Source organism: Pygoscelis adeliae, unplaced genomic scaffold (assembly GCF_000699105.1).
Source record: "Pygoscelis adeliae isolate BGI_AS28 unplaced genomic scaffold, ASM69910v1 Scaffold239, whole genome shotgun sequence".
NCBI classification, from domain to species: Eukaryota; Metazoa; Chordata; class Aves; order Sphenisciformes; family Spheniscidae; genus Pygoscelis; species Pygoscelis adeliae.
Genome location: NW_008825537.1, coordinates 56,038 through 74,029, shown reverse-complemented (window position 1 = coordinate 74,029; position 17,992 = coordinate 56,038). Strand labels below are relative to the sequence as shown.

Here is a 17,992-nt window from a genome sequence, read left to right as displayed (position 1 = left end):
GAGCCCCCAGGCTGGCTGGCAGCGCAGGCGGCGTGGCGGGAGAAGGCGACACAGGGGCAGAGGGGGCGGGGGGGGCGCGGGGGGCGGGGGGGGGGGGGGGTGAGCCACTAAGCTGTACGTGGTCCTGAGTGGAGTGAGACCCTTGGGCAGTGCGAGGCCCCAAGTGGCGTGAAGCCCCAGGCAGCATGGGGCCCTGACTGCATGGTCCTGCCTTGCAGCTGATGCAGCAGCAGACGACGGTTCTCTCCACCTCCCATGGCAGCTACCTGAGCCCAGGCGTCGCCTTTTCCCCTTGCCACATCCAACAGATCGGTGCCGTCAGTCTCAACGGGCTGCCAGCCACTCCTATTGCACCAACATCAGGTGAGGGCCTGGTGTGGGCCGGGATGCAGCAAGTCCTTCACTACCAGTGAACCTCCTGCCCCAGCACTCAGCATGGTGCTCATACAGGTAAAACAGTTCCCACATCCCTCTGGGCTCAGCGTCTGGATTAGGCCACCCTTTTCTAACACGGCAGCCTCTGAGGACAGCAGTCCCTAGTTCTGCACAAATTTCTGCAACCTCCCCGATACCCTGACATGTTCAACGCACATTCTCTTGCCCTACTGCTGTTCCTCTCTGCTGCAGTTTTTCCCTTTGATATAGTAAAGAAGGACCAGGTTCCCAGGATTGCACCTGACTCTGAGTAGAGCAGTGCTAGTATTCATTATCATCATCCCACAGTAATATTACCAGCAATAATGCATATTGGGTTTGAACACCTGTCAAGAACAGGGCTGTATCATACTAGGTGCTGTACAAACCTGGATTAAAAATGTTCCATCCCAAAGCTCTGACAGCAGCCAGGACTACCAACACTGCGCTAGTGTTGCCTTTAATTTTGTGAAGGCTCAGCACTAGTCTGCCACCTCCATGTGCCAACTAGAAGAGGTAATAGCTTCATATACAGCAGTCTTGCCAGGCAGATGGAAGGAGGGAGTGCAGGCTTTGCAGGACCTTGACTCTCATGGGAAGTCCTCTCTTCTTGCTCTACAGGGCTACATTCACCGCCTCTCCTGGGAACAGCAGCCATGCCAGGACTGGTGACACCTATTTCAAATGGATTCACTGGAGTGGTACCATTCCCAAATGGGCATCCAACCTTGGAAACAGTTTACACCAATGGCCTTGTGCCATACTCAGGTACAGAGAGCAGGAAAAAAAACCCCACATAGACTTCAGGAACTGCAATTAGCTCCTCTTTTCTGGATTCCCCACACAGAACACTTTTTCTAGCTCCCTACCAGCCAGGCACTGAGGCTCACTTGGCAGGGGCATTGGTGGGGGTGGGGAAGAGAGACAGAGAGAATGCATGAGTGATTCCCTTTGCTGTGCTTCTGATTATGTTCTCTGCAGCCCAGAGCCCTTCAGTAGCAGAGACTTTGCACCCAGCCTTCACAGGAGTTCAGCAGTATGCAGGTACCAGCTTCCCTTGTCTCCCTCAGGCCCTTGTGTGGCTGACCAGATCCTCAGGTAAACAGTTTGTTCTGTCTCCTTGGAATACAGCTGTGTATCCAACCACCACCATCACCCCCATTGCTCAGAGCATCCCTCAGCCACCTCCCATCCTGCAGCAGCAGCAACGAGAAGGTGAGGATCAGGGTGGGAACGTGTGTGTCTGGCGGGGCGGGGGGGAGATCTGTGTAGCTTGTCTTTTGCACCACAGAAACAATGGAGAGGAGACAGCACTAATCTTTGTCCATTCTAATCTTTAATATTGAAGCTGGGTTACGGAACCAACCATGTGTCTGCAGTGAATGGACTGGAAGGGTTCAGAGGCTGCTTGTCATGCAAACTTTGTGAGCTCATCCTTGGCCAGATGCTGCCAAGTACAAAGGGGACAGCAAGCACTAGAGCACCAAGCTTTGACACCAAAGGGTGTAGAGTCAGCACCTTCCCTACGCAGGCAGGGGAAAAGAGCACTTCCTTCCCATCTTTACTGATGCCAGAACCACACTGGTACCAGTTAAACCAGCCTCTCCAATGTACTGTCCTCTGTCTTCAGCCTTCCTAGCCTCATGAGTTTGTTTTTCAGCTTATTTCAAAACTGGCCTGGACAGAATTTGGAGGCAAAGGCATTCTCTCTCTGCTCCTGCTTCATACAGCAGGTGTCAGTGAGGGAACAGCTCCTTGTGCTCATCAGGCTCACAGGGAGCAAGTGAAGGAGTGGGCAGGACCAGGTCAGCCCATAAATCGCATGTGTGGCAATCCAGGAGATTTCTAGCTGGGGCTGTGGCTTATGGGCTGAAGGCAACCACTGCATAGCTGTGGGCAGAGAATGCTAGAGCAGCAGCTTTCACATAGCAGTGTCTGCTGCTCTCCTAGGACTGGGAGAGCTATGAACAAGGAGCTGTCGCCTCAGCTAATTTCCTTCCAGCAAAACAACACCCAGACACTCACAGAGTTGTTGTGTCCAGCACCCCACATGGGAACTGGGCAAGCTGTGAAAGTGAATCTGCTCTCCAGCAACTCTAGCTCTGCATATTGCCTCCCAGCGGCTTTTAGCGAGCCCTCAGAACCCTTCATGGACCAGTGACTGAGATAGATAAGCAAGGGGAGGTCGAGACAGAAGGAGGCAGTGCTGGGGTTCTCCTCCAGTGCTGTGCTCTGAGTTGAGCCCGTTTCTCTTCCCCTTCCCTTTGGGGGCTCTCTGTTTTGTCCCTCCCCATTGTCCCCATGCCTGTAGGTCCTGAAGGCTGCAATCTCTTCATCTACCATCTCCCTCAGGAGTTTGGAGACAATGAGTTGATGCAGATGTTCCTGCCCTTTGGCAATATCATTTCCTCCAAGGTATTCATGGATCGTGCCACCAACCAGAGCAAGTGTTTTGGTGAGTGCTGATGCCAGCAGGCAAGGGAAGCATGATGGATAACAAGGACACTCATCATTGGGCATGGCACCAACAGTGCCATTATTATCCATGCCTGTGTCCTGTCCTTCAGGTTTTGTAAGCTTTGACAACCCATCCAGTGCACAGACTGCTATCCAGGCCATGAATGGCTTCCAGATTGGCATGAAACGTTTGAAGGTCCAGTTAAAACGACCCAAGGATGCTAACCATCCCTACTGACAGCAGTGAGCAAGCAGGAGTCACTTCTGCAGCACAGGTAAAGCTGGCACCATTACAGCACAGTTCCTACACAGTGCTGGCCAGTGTCAGGGGGCAGCAAGGTCTGGCTGCTCCCTGCGGGGTGGGAAGCCAGGAGCTGAATGCAGTAACACAGCTAGCAGGGCAGAGGCTTCACCTGCCAGGGCCCAGCCCCAGCACCTGAGCAAGGTGACCAAGCAGGCCTGGAGATGATGGCCAGGTTCAACCAAGAGTCTAGATCATCAGGCAAGTTTGTGGCAATGAGGCAGGCCCAAGGCCAAGCCAGAGAGCCAATCTGCAGGTCAAGACCAGGACCAGGTCTGGTGAAGACAAACAGCGTCAGACATAGTCCAGTGATTGCCAGGCAGGTCTATAATGAGAATAATAAACAGATCTGACATCAAGATGGGAAGACAATCCAAGGGTTGGAGTCCAAATAATAAGATCCAGGACAGGTCCATGGACAGGTGGAGACTGGCACTTCCGTGATGTAGACCAGACAAGGACTGAAGGCACAGGCCTGAGCTGTAATGAGAGTCCCGGGCCCATGGGCAGAGAGTGTTGACAGAAGCCACAGGTGAGGCTGGTCAAGGCCATTAAGGCCCCTTGGTGCACTCAGGGCCCTGACAGGCAGATGGGTTGAAATTACCTGCCTGTGGCCTAAGCAAGGTTTCAGTCTACTTTCTGACTGCTCCCAAAAAGCATTCCTCTTCCTAAAAAAGGTTTTAAAACCCAATAGTTTTGTTTTCAATTATTACATGTGCCCTGAAATCAGTCTGCAGAGAGTGCTTTCCAGGGTAAGAAGGGACAATCCCATGAGTCACAAGGATCACAGAAAAACAGAGAAAAGGTGAGACCCTGAAGGGCCACAGAAGAGCTGCCTGACATGAGAGCTGGCTGTCAAAGAGCTAGCTCCTACCAGCCAACAGACTGGGAGCAAGGGAGGGCTGATCTTGGTCTCTTCTAATTGGGGTCATCGTCTTCCACGTTTAAGCAACAGCAACTCAAAGCCTGAGGTTTGCACAGATGTCATCCTAATCTCCCAATTCCCTCCCTCCTCCCTTTCTATTCAGGTGAAGGGAAAGTCCAGAGGAAGAATTTCTGCTTCAGGTTGATTTACAGAGAGGCCAGTAAATTTATCAACTCTTTTGGCACCACCCTTTTCCTTCCTCTGCTGCCCACCTACCCACCCCATCCTCCTTCTGCCCTCCTCCCCAAAACACGCAATTAAAGAGAAGGCTCAATATCTGCCCAGCAGGAAGATTCTTGCCACGACGGACTCGCATATTTGCTGCTAAAGTGGTGCATAGCAAAGGGACCAGAAAACCAGCAGCCCCTGGGGACCCGAAGCTCTTCCTCTTGGGGTATGCCTGGAGTACATGGACCAAGAAAACCCACTGGTTTGTCTCTAGGTTACCGCAGTGATGTATGGCAACTTAGCTCCATCCCTCCCTCCCTCCTGCCCTGTCTCCTGGCCCTTTCATAGATAAACATAAATATATATATATATATATATATACACACAGTCTCTATTTTTTTTTAAAGTGGCTCACAGGACCAAACTTTCCATTCAGAGACTGACTCCCTGCAAGAAGGATTGGAAGTTAAGGGTTTACCTTTGCAACAGTGTCTTCTCAGCAAGCACTGCAGGTAGGCCTGAACATTCTGAGAGGATGCTTGGATGGACAGAGCGCAAGAGAGAGAGAGAGGGAGAGCACGCATCTCTCTGCCTAACATTAGCAAGAAGCAAGGAGAAAGAGAACTACATACCTCCAGGATTAGGGCACAGCCAGCTGCTCAGCTCAAGTCACTCATCCACTGACCTTAGCACCAGCCTGGTTAAGGATCTCAACAGCTCTCAGTCTTACCTTTCCAAGGGCTTCTGCAGACAAAGCTCCTGGAATTTGGTGCCAAAGCCTATCCTGAGCACTCCTCGATTAGGCTGAAAGCGCAGGAAACCAGTCTGTTTACCTACAGGAACTGTACTGCCTCCCCACACGTGGCACAGATCTGTGTTTTGTAGCTCTCCATGGTAACGGAGCATTTTCTTGATCAAGGCAAGAGAAGATGAGAGAGTGTGAGCTGATGCAATCTCCAAAACAGAGTGACAGAAGCCTCCCAGGGGCTACACACTGCCTCCCCATCTCGGAAGTAACCTAACGCTTGTTAGTGGGCAGTTCGATTCCCAGATGAAACGGGACGTTTTCTCCATCTGAGTTTAGCAAGAGGACTCACCTCTTACACCCTCTGCAAAGCTCTCCCAAGCAGACACAAGGATAGTATGATGAAAGAGGGTTGCCATTCTGTTTTTTTCCCCACCACCCTTCCAAGGGACATATTACACATTATGCAGCATATATAGATACAGCTATATACACATACACTTAAGCACAGAACATAGTTCAGAGCTTGATTTAACAAAGATCCCCTGGGGGTGGGGGTGTCATGCTGACAAGGCATATCCCTTTAACAACTTCAAACAGTCTCTAAGTTTCTACCAAAATAAGGAAAGAAAAACAAAACAAACCAACCAACCCCACAAACCTTCTGAATGATTAGTTTCAATATTCCAGAGTTTGATAAGGTAGCAAGAACATTTCCCCTCTGTGTGTGTGTGTGTGTGTGTGTGTGTGTATGTGTGTATGTGTGTGTCTGCGTTCAAACATGAACAGAGGGTTGGTGGAGCAAGGTTGATGCAATTGATACTGAGGCTAGCTGTGGGGACTTCAGAGAACCTCAGCCAATTCTCATCCTCCTCCAGTTTCCCTTTGGTCAGATGTTTGTGGCACAGTTCTTTAAGTACCCTCACATCTCCTCAACCACCCCTCTGTATCTGATGCTGAGAGTTTGAGATGGATGAAACACTGCGAGTCTGTGTGTTTCTATAGTCCATGTTTACTTATTGTAAATACCATTTTTATACTTAACATCTATTATGTACGTGATTTGTATAATGTACTTTATTTCTGCTACAAGTAATTTCATGAAGTTTAAACTTAATCTAATTTTGAACAAAAAAAAAAAAAAAAAAAACGACCAATAAACACAAAATGGGAAAAAAAAGGACTTTGGAAATTCTAGGTCAAGCTGGTTTAAAACAAGCATTTACAGTTTCTTCCATCACAGTTACTGATGTGACTGTACAATGTTGTAGGTGCAATACAAGTTTCAATCAAGTCAATGTCAAATTCCTCACTCTGGTCAAAAAAAATCTTAAATTTATTTAATAAAAGTTTTACTTGCTAAATAACTGGGGTTTTACTTTGTGTGTTAGTTGCACCTGCTTTTAGATAATGCTTACACTTGAAGACATTAATCACCAAAGGTCTGGGGTGAGGAAAGTGTTTCCATTCAGCAAATCATCTGTGCAGTCAGTTAAAAAGCATTTCACAGGGAGATGGATGACAAAGCCTGAGTCCTACAGAATACAACCCTGCCTTACTCTGAACACCACACAGTGTCCCTGTGTCTCCAAGAAGGCTGTCTGTGGATTTTTACTCCAGTCTTCAGCATATGATCCCCAAAATGCAAGTTTGTTATATTAGCCCAATTGCAATGAATGAGTTCAGCAGCCAAGCTCCAGCAGAGCTAAACACAAACCAGTCACAGCTCTTGTGTGCAGATACCAGACATCTTTTAAGAATTCCTGTGTACTCTGCTCACACCTGAGAGAACAAAACTGGTTCTCCCAACAGCACCTTGAAGGAAATCAATCAATCAATCAAGAGCCAGAGCCCAGCCCATCTGGTGCTATGCACAGAACCAGGAAAAGGGAAAGCAAATGCAGAGACTCCTCATCTCTGCCCTGAAGGTGACAAACACACTTCGGGTTGGTAGAGAACCAACTCAATTTGCCATGCCCATGGTTCAGCCCCTGCCCATCCCTTCTATAAAAGCACCAGTTTCCCTGGGACTTGCCTCTGCTTTGAAACCCCTGTTTAATGGCACAGAAGAAAAGCAGAATATGAGCAGAGAATGAAATCTAGGACTACGTCAATTTTTGAGGCCTCCTTGCCCCTGCACCAACACAATTCTGCAGTGACTGAGCCAAGGTGTATACTGCAAACTGTCATGAGAAGCAAGCAGGTGTGTGTTTCAGAAGGGGCGAGTTCAAACTCCAGAGCTTGTGAATTGTGGTGAGTTCTTACTTCCACACAGCTCCGTAGAAAGCTTGGTCATGTCAAAATCCAGTGAATGGCAAGGAGAGAGGAAGGAAAACACTCAGCTGGTGCCTGTTCTATGATGTGAATAAAATGTACTTGTGACTAAAAGTGCCACACACCATTCCCAGTAGCAAGAATAAGAACTCAAGCTGCAGTGACATTTCTTGCAGGCACACAAGTTTTTATATTTAGCTAGTTTTTATATTTAGCTCAGAACAAGAGTGCACTTAGTCTAGCACCTAGCTGTCAACAGATCAAAGGAGGGGGGGGCATGCAGCGACCCTTTCCCAGGAAGCCACCTCTCACGGGCTAGAATGTACCCCTCAACCTGCTTTTTTTCTCTCCTTGGAGAAGACCAGCTATGACTGAAGAAAGATTGCGATTGGCAAGGCTCTGCACACTCCATTTTATTTCTGTATCCCCTAGACAAGTCTATTTTTTAAGCAATACCTGGCTGTTCCAATAAATTCCAAACCTGTTAACCAGTTTCTACAAAATGTTCAGCTTTCAAAGCTACTTAAAATTTCTTCAGGATTCATGCATTGCGGATGGGAACAACACAAAAAAATAACCATCCTCTCAGACACCAAGGAGCCCACATAGGATCCTTTATTCATTCCCAGCCCAGGAGAATTCAAGCAGAGACTGCTTTTTCTTAGCTGCTAGAACTTACAAGGCATGACACATATTCGTAGGAATAACGTGTTAGGGAAGAATTCCCTCTACATTCTTTCTCCTGTTCAGTGCAGGAATCATCAACCCAACTTGGCATTTACAGCAAGGAAGAGCCGATTTAACAGGTCCCATGCAGTCAGCAAACATCTAGCAACAGGCCTGTGCTCACAGAAGCCAGGTCACCAGCCTTCCTTCACAGAGGTAGCATCAACATGTAACACCAACACATTAAAAAAAAATAGTTTAATTAAAACAGAGATTAAAATTCTATTTATAGGAAGCAAAAAGGTTCACAGAATCCACAAAACAATGAAGCAGTGGAGCAGGATGTCCCAGGAATGTACAGACATTCCAGGACATCCTGTACAGACAGGTTAAAGCTGGAGCTGAGAGAAGACTGGAGGCAGTAAAAGCAGACAGGTGAGGCTGAAAGGAGGGGAGATGGGTGGAGGGCTAACACAGAGTGAACAGTGGGAAAGATCTCTGACTGACGGGTAGAAATATCAGAACTTGGCTGAAGCAGGATGAGAGGGAGACCAAGACAAGTTATATGACTTTGCCACCACCACTGCCCTGCTCCTGCTTGACACCAATGGCTGAATAGGATGCTTAGCAGGATGGAGGACAATGTGATTAGAAGGGATGTAGGATGGGAGAGGGGGCTGAGACTGGGCATGCCTTAAGGACTGCTGTAGTTATAGTAACTCTGTAAAACCTGGTCCCGGTCATTGGGGAACAAAACCCAGAGGCAGCACACGTGATGCAGCCACCATGGGTAGAACACCTCCTGCACTCGTGTGGCAGCCCCCAGGATGATGGCGAGTGCAGCTTCAGGAGCAGGAGAAGCAGTTAGGTGCACTTTGCCCCTGGAAGGAAACAGTCAGAGGATCACTCAAAGCCAGTCAATCCTTGGTGTGGTTTTAACTGTGCAGACTGACTACCACAGGGTTCTGCATGCTCATGTTCCATGCTGAGGTGGACATGCACAACACCCATGATGTACCCAAGCAGATGCACTCTTCCCATTAATTTTCTTGCACATCCAAACAGATGCGCACACTATCTTAAACACAGTTGTGGTGCATTTTTTTGCATGCTTTCAAGAAAAGAGATGTTCCTGCAGACACACTCCCTCCCAGACTCCTACATCTTCCTCCAGATACGCACCTGGTATTCTCTAATGCCGTATCGGTATCAATCAGGCCCAGGATGCATAGTGTGATAGAGATGTTTTTCTTCTGCATGATGAGTTCATGGCGCAGCGAGCTGAAGAATCCATCCAGTGCAAACTTGGTGGCAGAATAAGAAGTGGTGAAGGGAGTGGGTATTTTCCCTGGAAAGGAAAAGGAGAGAATGGAAAACACCAAGAAAGTGGCTCTAAAGAGGATGGTGCCATGGAGAGGGAATCTGGGCAAAGACAGAGGCTTTGCCATCCTGCATCAACCCATGTTCTGTTCAGGTGAGTTTCCCTCTATTTCTAGTCACACGCAGGCACTTAGAAAATTATACCTCTTTGTATAAGCACATCCCAGCCCAAGAGCCACCACATATGTGGATAAGGGGAGGAAATTTCTTTTAACTTACACAGTAACCAGGTCACATGCTGGGCTAAAAAGCCCAGTGTGATGATCTACCTGTAGCCTTCCCCTCCCGCATCACATGCAAACACATGGACTGGTTCACATGCTGGTGCATCTGGCCATAACATTTCTCTGACACCAAGGCACATTACGTCACAAGGCAGGGATAAGCCGTAGTCTGAACTTGTGTATGGTGATGCAGCTCCCTTGAGCACACACTGAACACTTTCTCCTGCCTTTCTGTCCCGTACAGTAGGTGCAGCTACTCAGCAGCCAGCTATTCGGGCTGGCCAAAGCCAGAAGGCCTTAGAGTGGCAGGATGGTCTTAATGCTGCATCAGAAATGCAGGAGAGATGGGCCTGGCTGTGAGGGACAGGAGCCAAACAAGCAGATCTGGGCACATGGTGAGTGAAGAGCAAAGTTCCAAGGGAATGCAAAATGGTGCAACACAGAGAAGGTCTTCCAGAAAACAAGAAGGCCAGCCAGCCACCATCCTGCTTGCTACTATAAAATGCACAGCTTGAAAATGTGTTGAGGGGTTGAAGGACACAGAGAAACATGATGTGCTGGGAACCATTGTTTCCACAAGGCCAGCACTTACGCCAGTTAAAGACACTAACCTGTGAGGGAAGAAACAACCACCAGAGAGCCTTTATTCTTCTCCAGGGTGGGAAGAGCTGCTGTTGCAAGTGCCACATAACTGAAGAAATTCACCTGGAATGATAAAAGTCGATATGGAAGAAGCAAGAGGGTTTGGAGGGAAGGTCAGCATGAGCCAGAAAGCCAATACAGTGGTCAGAAATGGAAAGGAGCAGGGCTTGGATTTGCTTTTTCAAACATCAAGCGAAAAGAATCATCTCTGCGAAGATGGGGACAAACATTGCATCCATGAGTCTTTCAGATTCCAGAAAAAGCAATGGAGAAGAGTCAGAGCAAAGGCTATTCCTGGGCTTTAATATACAGATTTCTTGACAAGAGACAATTAGCTGCCCCTGATTTCTCTATATGCCATTCTTTGCAATCCCTATCCAGCAACAAGGACACCAGTAGTGTCTCAATTTGCTCCCCTTTTAAGTTTCTCTTGACTGAGCTCAGACTACAACAAAGCATAACGTTCAACATCTCTTCTGATCTTGACTGCTCTCTCACTTGTAAGAGATTTCTTACCTGTGCTCCCAAGTTCCCTGCTCTCCAGCAAACAGGCTCCTTCCAACATGAAATAGAACTAATATGACCCACCTGACCTAAGACAACTGAATCAAGAAAACAGCTCTTCATCTCCATGGTCCCAAAACCTGGTACCAAGGTGATTCTATAGGAAAACTCTGAATCTGTGAGCAGAGACTCAAATGGCAAACACCATTTCAAACAACCTTATTGTGTTCTGCAATGACATGTGCACTTGCTATAGATTAGTAGGAAGTGCTTGCTCCTCACCTATTGGCCTTCCTAAACTAGACATATATTGCACAACTGTCCATAACTACCCATCAATCCCTAACAGTCCTGTGCTAAGAACAGAAGGAAGGAGAGAAGTGAAGTTCTTCACAGACATTCCTTTGCACACATATACACCAACTGAGCAAAACACCTGTCTAATAACAAAGCCTCCAAACCATTTGACTTGAAACACGAATGAAATAAAAGGTTTGTTCTCAACTGTTTCCACAGACTTGAATTTGCCTTTGAGCTTCCCAAAGCTGTCCCAGGAGAAGCCAGACTGACCCAATTCCAGGTGAGCTCTTCCTGCTGGGAAACCTCACCTGCATGAGCCAGTGGGTGTATTCCACATCTCCAGCCCACATCTGGAAACGGGTCACACCAATGTGGTTCAACACCAGGTAATCCAGTCCCCCTGTGGATAAGAGAAAAAGCAGTCAAACAAAGGGGCCACCCCCTAACCAGTAACCAAGGAACTCAGAAATGCCAGCAGGAGGGCTGAACCAACCAACTGCTCCCTCAGAAGGCTAGAAAGTGCTTTACCATGAAGATACATAAAAGATGTCCATCTGGGAGCAGCTTTGCCTGCTCCTTAAGGGTAGAATTGGAAGGAAAGCTGTTCTTCTTTGACAGCAGCTCTCTGAAATGATGTTTCAGGGTAATGCAGACTTGGAACTTAGTTCTGGTGGTACACTCTATTTTCAAAGTTATAAGTATACAAATTTGTAACAGAAAAATTACGATTGGTATGGGAATGTATCAGCAGAAACAGCAGAAGGTTTAAAAGAAAGGTATGAATTGATGGCTGCTGGACTGGCAGGTCATCCAGATCACAGCACACTTACACACGGTTTCTTAAGATGCCCACATCAGGAAAACCAAGAGCATAATGAAGTAATTAAGACACTCAAATAATGGACAAAAGGATAGTGAGTATAACAGAAAATGTTGCCTAATGACAGTCTGACCCAAATGAGACAAGATGGAGAGGGAAAAGATCATAATCACTCAACTCCTACAGGGCACAAAAGACAATCAAAAAGCAGCACATGGTCAGTACCAAGAACCCAGAAGACACGATGAGGACTCAACAGTGGGCATCCCTTGTCCTTTGTATCACCACAAGTAAGTTTGGCCAAGGTACTTAGTCATACACATCTTGTTGCTTTTGAGTACTAAAAAATGAGTGAACGTGAATGCATGAGAGTGGGAGTAGTGTGAATCAGTTCTGGTTAAAATAAGACCACCTTCCCCTTCTGTACAGTCTCGGACTGAGCTTTGCTACAGGGGCAGATCACTGTTTTCAGACCTCCCAGTTTCTGTCTCACTCAACACAAGGCACTATGTTCACGGTTGGGTGTGTGCAGCTGGTACCTGCTCACATATGGCAAATGCATGTACATGTGGTACTCTGTGACAGGTGAGGTACTGTAGCTGTTGCTATGGGGTGTGGTTTTAGTGAATTATTGCGAGCAAGTACTTTCTGCATACTTTTCTCCTCTAGCAAAAGACATGCCCTCCCCATGAAAGGCAGCTAAAAAGATGGCCACATCCAGACTGGTATTTACAAACCCCGCACCCTCCCATCCTAAACATCCCCCTCAGTGAGGAACATAAGGAAACTGAAGCAGGAAGCTCCTACTGGAATGAGAACTGTCTATATACCTGAAAGCCAAAGAGATGCCCAAGATGCTTACCCAGCTTTTGGACAGCAAACTGAACCACCTTTTCAGGCTCTGAAGGGGAAGACATATCTGCAGGGATATAAAATATTTTCTTTGCTCCAAGTGTCAGGCATTTCTCCACCACCTTGAAAAAGAACACACATCCAAAGATTAACAATATGGAGTAGGGGGGAAAGAATAGAAATAAGGGCACTGTAAGGCACTGTTTTTTTCCCCGTACTACAGTCAGTGAGAGTCAATTCTGGACAGAGACACACTTTAATTTTAAATCTACTGCTATTCAGTCCACAGAGAGCTCATTTTGCATCCAGACTTTGTTTAACCAGACAGTAAAATAGAGGTAACTCTTAGCAGGATGCAGATTCAATCTACCTTGGATCAAGATCCACGCGAAAAAGACAGTCTTCTTCAGGAGAACTCTTCTGGAATAAGGGTTATGCTTTACATTAAGTTCTTCTTTTTGTTCCAAAACACCTGGTAAAGCTCTAGCAGTATTCATCTTTCATAGTTTCTTTGCTACGCTGAGTATGTGAAGGTACCCAGTAATGATACGCAGTTTAGCTATTTGCTGAAATAATGCCTTCCAGGCATTAGGAACTATTCTTATGCTCACTGTCCCCAACTCTCCTTTTGTGCCATTTCATTGTGAAGAACTTTTCTTGCAAGTCACCTATCCCCACAGTTTAAGAGATACCTTCTCTAAATATTGTCCCATTTTATAAACGACAGATAAACAAATCTCATCTATTCGAGCTGGTCAAAAATTATTTAACCTACAAAAAGGTTTGAGTCTTTAACAAAACAGCTACAAATAGAACTGTTTGGACTCTGAAAAGCTGCACAACATCACACAGGAATTGTAGTTCATAGAATCATAGAATATCTCGAGGTGGGAGGGACCCATAAGGATCATTGAATCCAACTCCCTGCTCCTTGCAGGACTACCGAAAACTAAACCATATGACTAAAAGCATCGTTCAGATGCTCCTTGAACTCTGACAGGCTTGGTGCTGTGACCACTTCTTCCTGGGGAGCCTGTTCCAGTGACTGACCACTGTGAAGAACGTTTTCCTAATGTCCAATCTGAACTTCCCCTGATGCAGCTTCATACCATTTCCTCGTGTAATGTTCAGGCAGTAAAAAGTTCAGGCAGTGTATATGCATCTTCCTGTAGAGATCAAGCTCCCTTCTGAGTTACACCTCCCCAGTATGCAGTGTTACTGCCTTCTGGTAAGAAAAACCAGGCATATTGCAGCAGGCACTGGTGTGTGACAACACAAAGTAGCCCACCTAGGAGATCAGTTACAGAGAAGAATGGCACAGGACTCTGCCAGCAAATCAGGCTCAAAACATGTCACTGGCATGTTCCATCTTTCTACATAAGTGGAAAGAATTTTGAATGTACCTAAGCTGTTTTTGCTCAACAACAGTTCTGAAGGAAAATCTACCACGCTGACAACTAATTTGTTGTTGTTGTTTTGGTAAAAGTCCAAATCTCTTATGTCTTCCCTCATACGAGGAAGTTCTTACCTTCTGCAGCACAGCTTCCCTCCTAGCAGTCAAGACAATTTCAGCACCAAATCTGGCATAATGATATGCCATCTGCTCTCCAATCCCAGCACTGGCTCCAGTCAGGAGAACGCGGGCAGCAGACAAGCTCTCTTATTTATGGGAAAGAGAATAAAAGATATAGAAGTAAGTGAAGGAAGCAGCAGAGGAGCTGCCCTTAACTATTGGCAGAGCTCTAAAGTAGAAAGGTGTGTGTAAGTAAGTGCTCAAAAGTCTTGATGCTTCTCCAAAACTAGAAGAGGCAGGACTGAGCTGACAAAGCCATGAGATTAACAATACCTTCCAATTCTTGCTAGACTGAAAATAATCAAAAATCACCTAATCTTTGAAGAATGAGCTATTTTTCCCTTCTGACAGGTGCCTACAACAAAAAGGTTAGTCATCATCCACCTCATGTCAAGTAGTCAGCCATACTGATCTGTTTTGGCCTGGGTCACAGGAAAGCTTGGCTAGCTCAACAAGCTCCAGCACACAGCAGTCAGCTCGGCCTAGCTCCACTAACATGCAACAGACAGTTCCCTCCTCCATCCTGACAACCCTCAGGTTCATACTTCAAGTCATGGACCAGAAGGCTCAGTCCGACCCACTTCACTGAGACAGCAGCTGGGGTGCTAGAAACCAAACAGCCAAGCCTTGTTTCACCATTCCCATCCCTCCTTCCCAGCTCCGCATTCTTCCATGGAGTTGGATAATGCATAAAAGCATGCAGCTGGCATGGCTCAGTTGCCATGGAACAACCCCCAGGCCCAACTGCCCAAGAGGTGCATTGTTTTGTCACTGCATGTTTGTTGTGGACATTATGCCTAGGTTATCACTGCCAGGGAATAATGATATGATTATGCAAGCTAGCTGTGTCACATGCCCTCTGCCTGCGTTCCTAGACCAGTATCTTTCAAGGATGAAGTTGGTTTTCACATTATAAAAAGCTGTACAACATAAACCAGGCTCTGGGCCTCCTGCCTTCTGCATATCATTTATTCTTTGCCACCAGTTTGGAGATGTCAGCCCTCTTGTGCTGGGCACTGCACATCTATAGAGATGGTTCTTGACCCCAAGGAATTTGCAATCAAAACAAAAAAAGAAAAAGGCAGTGGCAAAGTACATGTCATTTTTTCCCCACATAGACAGCAGGATCCCTTGTAAATGCTGTTAGACCATTTTGTCTTCCTCTTTGTTTCAAGCTTCTCTTTATTTCTGGGAATGAGGCATTGCTGTGCGGCCACCAACTCTGCTAAGACTATGGGCAGGAATGAGACCACCAGTCAGAGTTTGGAAATTCAACCTCTTCTCTTACGTGACTTATATTCCAGTTTGGAATGACCCCCCTGGTGAGCCTACCTGGGTTAAAAGGGTCTTTCCAGAAGAAAGCTAGGAGCCCAGCTACGATCCCTGTGGCACAAAGCACTTTTCCAACTGGCTTCATATCCCTCCACGTTGTGAAGAACAAAATGAAGTCTTGAAGCCGAGCACTCCAGCCAAAATACTGTAATCTCCTTCCTCTGATGCTGGCAGCCAACCTGCAAGAGGCATGTAAAGTCCTTTTCTGTCCTGCATACAAGAGAGGTGCTGTGTAGAACTGAGACTCCACCTGAGAAATGTCTCCATTGGGAGGCAAGGTCATCTTTGTCAAGAATGAAAGATAGGGAAGACATGGACAATCAACACTTCGATAAGAAGCTGTAAAGAAGTTGCTGTTTCCCTGTTGCAGGGAGGGAACACCACAGGTCCTGCGAATGGTTTGCATTTGCCCAAGAAAGGTTAGGGCTTGGCTGTGGCAAGCAGTGCAACTCCCTGTTCAGAGGAAGTAACCTTGGCAGGACGAAAAATGTAAAGCTGCAGGCCTGAAGACAATGAAACCTGCTCTCATACAAGAAGAAGGATCCAAAGAGGGCAGAATACAGGTCTGGAGAAAGCTCAGGAAATCATCTCATCTTCCTGCCTTGCTCAGCTACTGTTTTCTCAGCCTTTCATTTGCTCCAGGACAGCCGCCTGGCATTCAGTCTGTCTTAAATGAACTGGACTGGAGGAATTATTTTTAAAATGTCTGCCCCTAATGGAACACTCCACAGAAACTTGTGGAGTCAGCACCAATTCCTCATTTAAACCATGACTTGAAAGTCTAATTTTACAGTAAAAGCCTTCTGCATTTTGTATTGCTGCATTCTATTTCAGATTCTCACAGATATATTTGATGTAAAATACATCAAATCTGAAAAGCAAAATTAATTAAACGATTACCTCTTTTTCAAAATAATAAATTATCTGCAGCTGTCGACAAAAATTTAAAACAGATATGAAATCATGCTGACAAATTACGTTTAGATGTGCTTTTCTATGCTTTGGGAATTATACGCCATATGTAAAATGGTGTACAAGGCAGGGAAAAAGCTGAGGGATTTATTTCTGTACTTCTCCTTCTTTAGAACTTGTCCTGCAAAAGGAAAATTCAAAAATTAAGTCAGTATCGAAACTTACTGATACTAATAGCATTCACTTAGCAAGCCAAGCATCATTAGCCAGTACTATTTCTCTATATTTTCTGAGTTTTTCTGCCTTCACAAATGCTTTAGTAGCCAGAAGCAGTTAGATACAGTGAATATAGGAGGAATTAAAAAAGAAATTTTGCAGTAGTTCCTGAAGCTGTCTTCTGCAAAATTCACTTCGTCAACTTCCACAGTTCTGCAAACTTGTTTAAAACTAGCTTTTTTTTGGGGGGGCAGCATATCAGGATATGGCTAATACTTAGGGAGATAATGAAATTAACAGTCTTACCCAGGGGCAAAGATGATCATGGACAGAAGTCTTTGCAGGATTGGGGCCTGGAGAAGATAAAAGGGAAAAATGGCAGCAAGTATGAACTTCAGTAGCTGGAAGGTTCTGAGATAATATAGTAGATATTCTTGAAGTTGAGAAGTTAGCAGGTAGATTTGGAACTCAAGGTGTTTTAAGTTAAAAGCATAATGTGATTTGACAACACAACACGTATTTTCTATTTCTATTCATTGTACCTATTTCTACTCCCCTATTATGAACAGGGCATCCAGGTCAGCTGAATATAAGCAGTTTGAACCATCTAATATTTGCTTAAAGGTGGATAAAACAACAAATATGTACTGTTTTGAGCCTGTCTGGATTTTCTTAGGATTAAGAAAAAAGTGAGAAACAGATGCTCGCGCTGAGGATTGCGATGGTTTCCAAACACAATAGGCACCCACAGCAAGAGCTGGCCTTGTTTTGGCCAAATTTTATGTAAGCACGTACAGAGTCTAAAAGGTTAAGAGCTCTATTTATGTTTTTAAAAAAAGGAAAAGAGAGAGAGAAATAAAAGAAAGAGACAAATACATCCGATTCTAAGAAAAAGATCTTTCACTGGCAATTCCCACAGCTCTCTGAACTCAGTCAGCCTCTATACAGCGCGAGTCTCCCTGGTCTCCAGGAGGAAAAAACCTCACGTCCAATCTTACAGACCGTGTAATTCATTAAAGAATGATTATGTTCATAGCTGATAACACTAACAACAAAACGCCGTACCTCGGGATAACGGGCACTTACTGCACGGCACAGAAACGAAGCAGCAGACAGAGTTGATGGGATGGAGCCTTGTCATGAGAAACGGGGCTGAAGTCCTGGCCGTCGAGATGCGAAGGGCAGCAAGATACCGTCTACCGGCACGTTACGGTACAGCACGAAAAACTGGTGACGGGGCGTTACCACAGAAGGCAGGGAGATGTGCCCGTCGCGGAGGGCTCGCCA

At 46.1% G+C, this 17,992-nt stretch overlaps 2 protein-coding genes across 5 annotated transcripts in view; one reads left to right on the top strand and one right to left on the bottom strand.

The window, feature by feature from the left end:
* CELF5 (CUGBP, Elav-like family member 5) overlaps positions 1 to 3,146 on the top strand; it is a 31,926-nt gene extending 28,780 nt beyond the window's left edge. For 2 of the 4 annotated variants that reach the window (XM_009331817.1, XM_009331816.1), the window contains exons 7-12: positions 219 to 363; positions 1,036 to 1,182; positions 1,396 to 1,473; positions 1,546 to 1,629; positions 2,726 to 2,809; positions 2,982 to 3,109. In XM_009331817.1, the coding sequence (XP_009330092.1) occupies positions 219 to 363; positions 1,036 to 1,182; positions 1,396 to 1,473; positions 1,546 to 1,629; positions 2,726 to 2,809; positions 2,982 to 3,109 (666 nt within the window). Of the gene's footprint in view, positions 1 to 218; positions 364 to 1,035; positions 1,183 to 1,395; positions 1,474 to 1,545; positions 1,630 to 2,725; positions 2,870 to 2,981 lie in introns of all 4 variants that reach the window. The other 2 variants (XM_009331815.1, XM_009331813.1) reach the window with 2 other exon arrangements.
* A 5,176-nt stretch (positions 3,147 to 8,322) lies between these two features.
* Positions 8,323 to 15,662, bottom strand: HSD11B1L (hydroxysteroid (11-beta) dehydrogenase 1-like). The gene is made up of 7 exons (XM_009331812.1): positions 15,578 to 15,662; positions 14,201 to 14,331; positions 12,683 to 12,794; positions 11,309 to 11,400; positions 10,166 to 10,259; positions 9,133 to 9,298; positions 8,323 to 8,831 (listed from the first exon to the last, which is right to left on the bottom strand). The coding sequence occupies exons 1-7, from the start codon at positions 15,660 to 15,662 to the stop codon at positions 8,645 to 8,647; spliced, it is 867 nt and encodes a 288-aa protein (XP_009330087.1). The 3' UTR covers positions 8,323 to 8,644.
* Between the last annotated feature and the right edge of the window lie 2,330 nt (positions 15,663 to 17,992).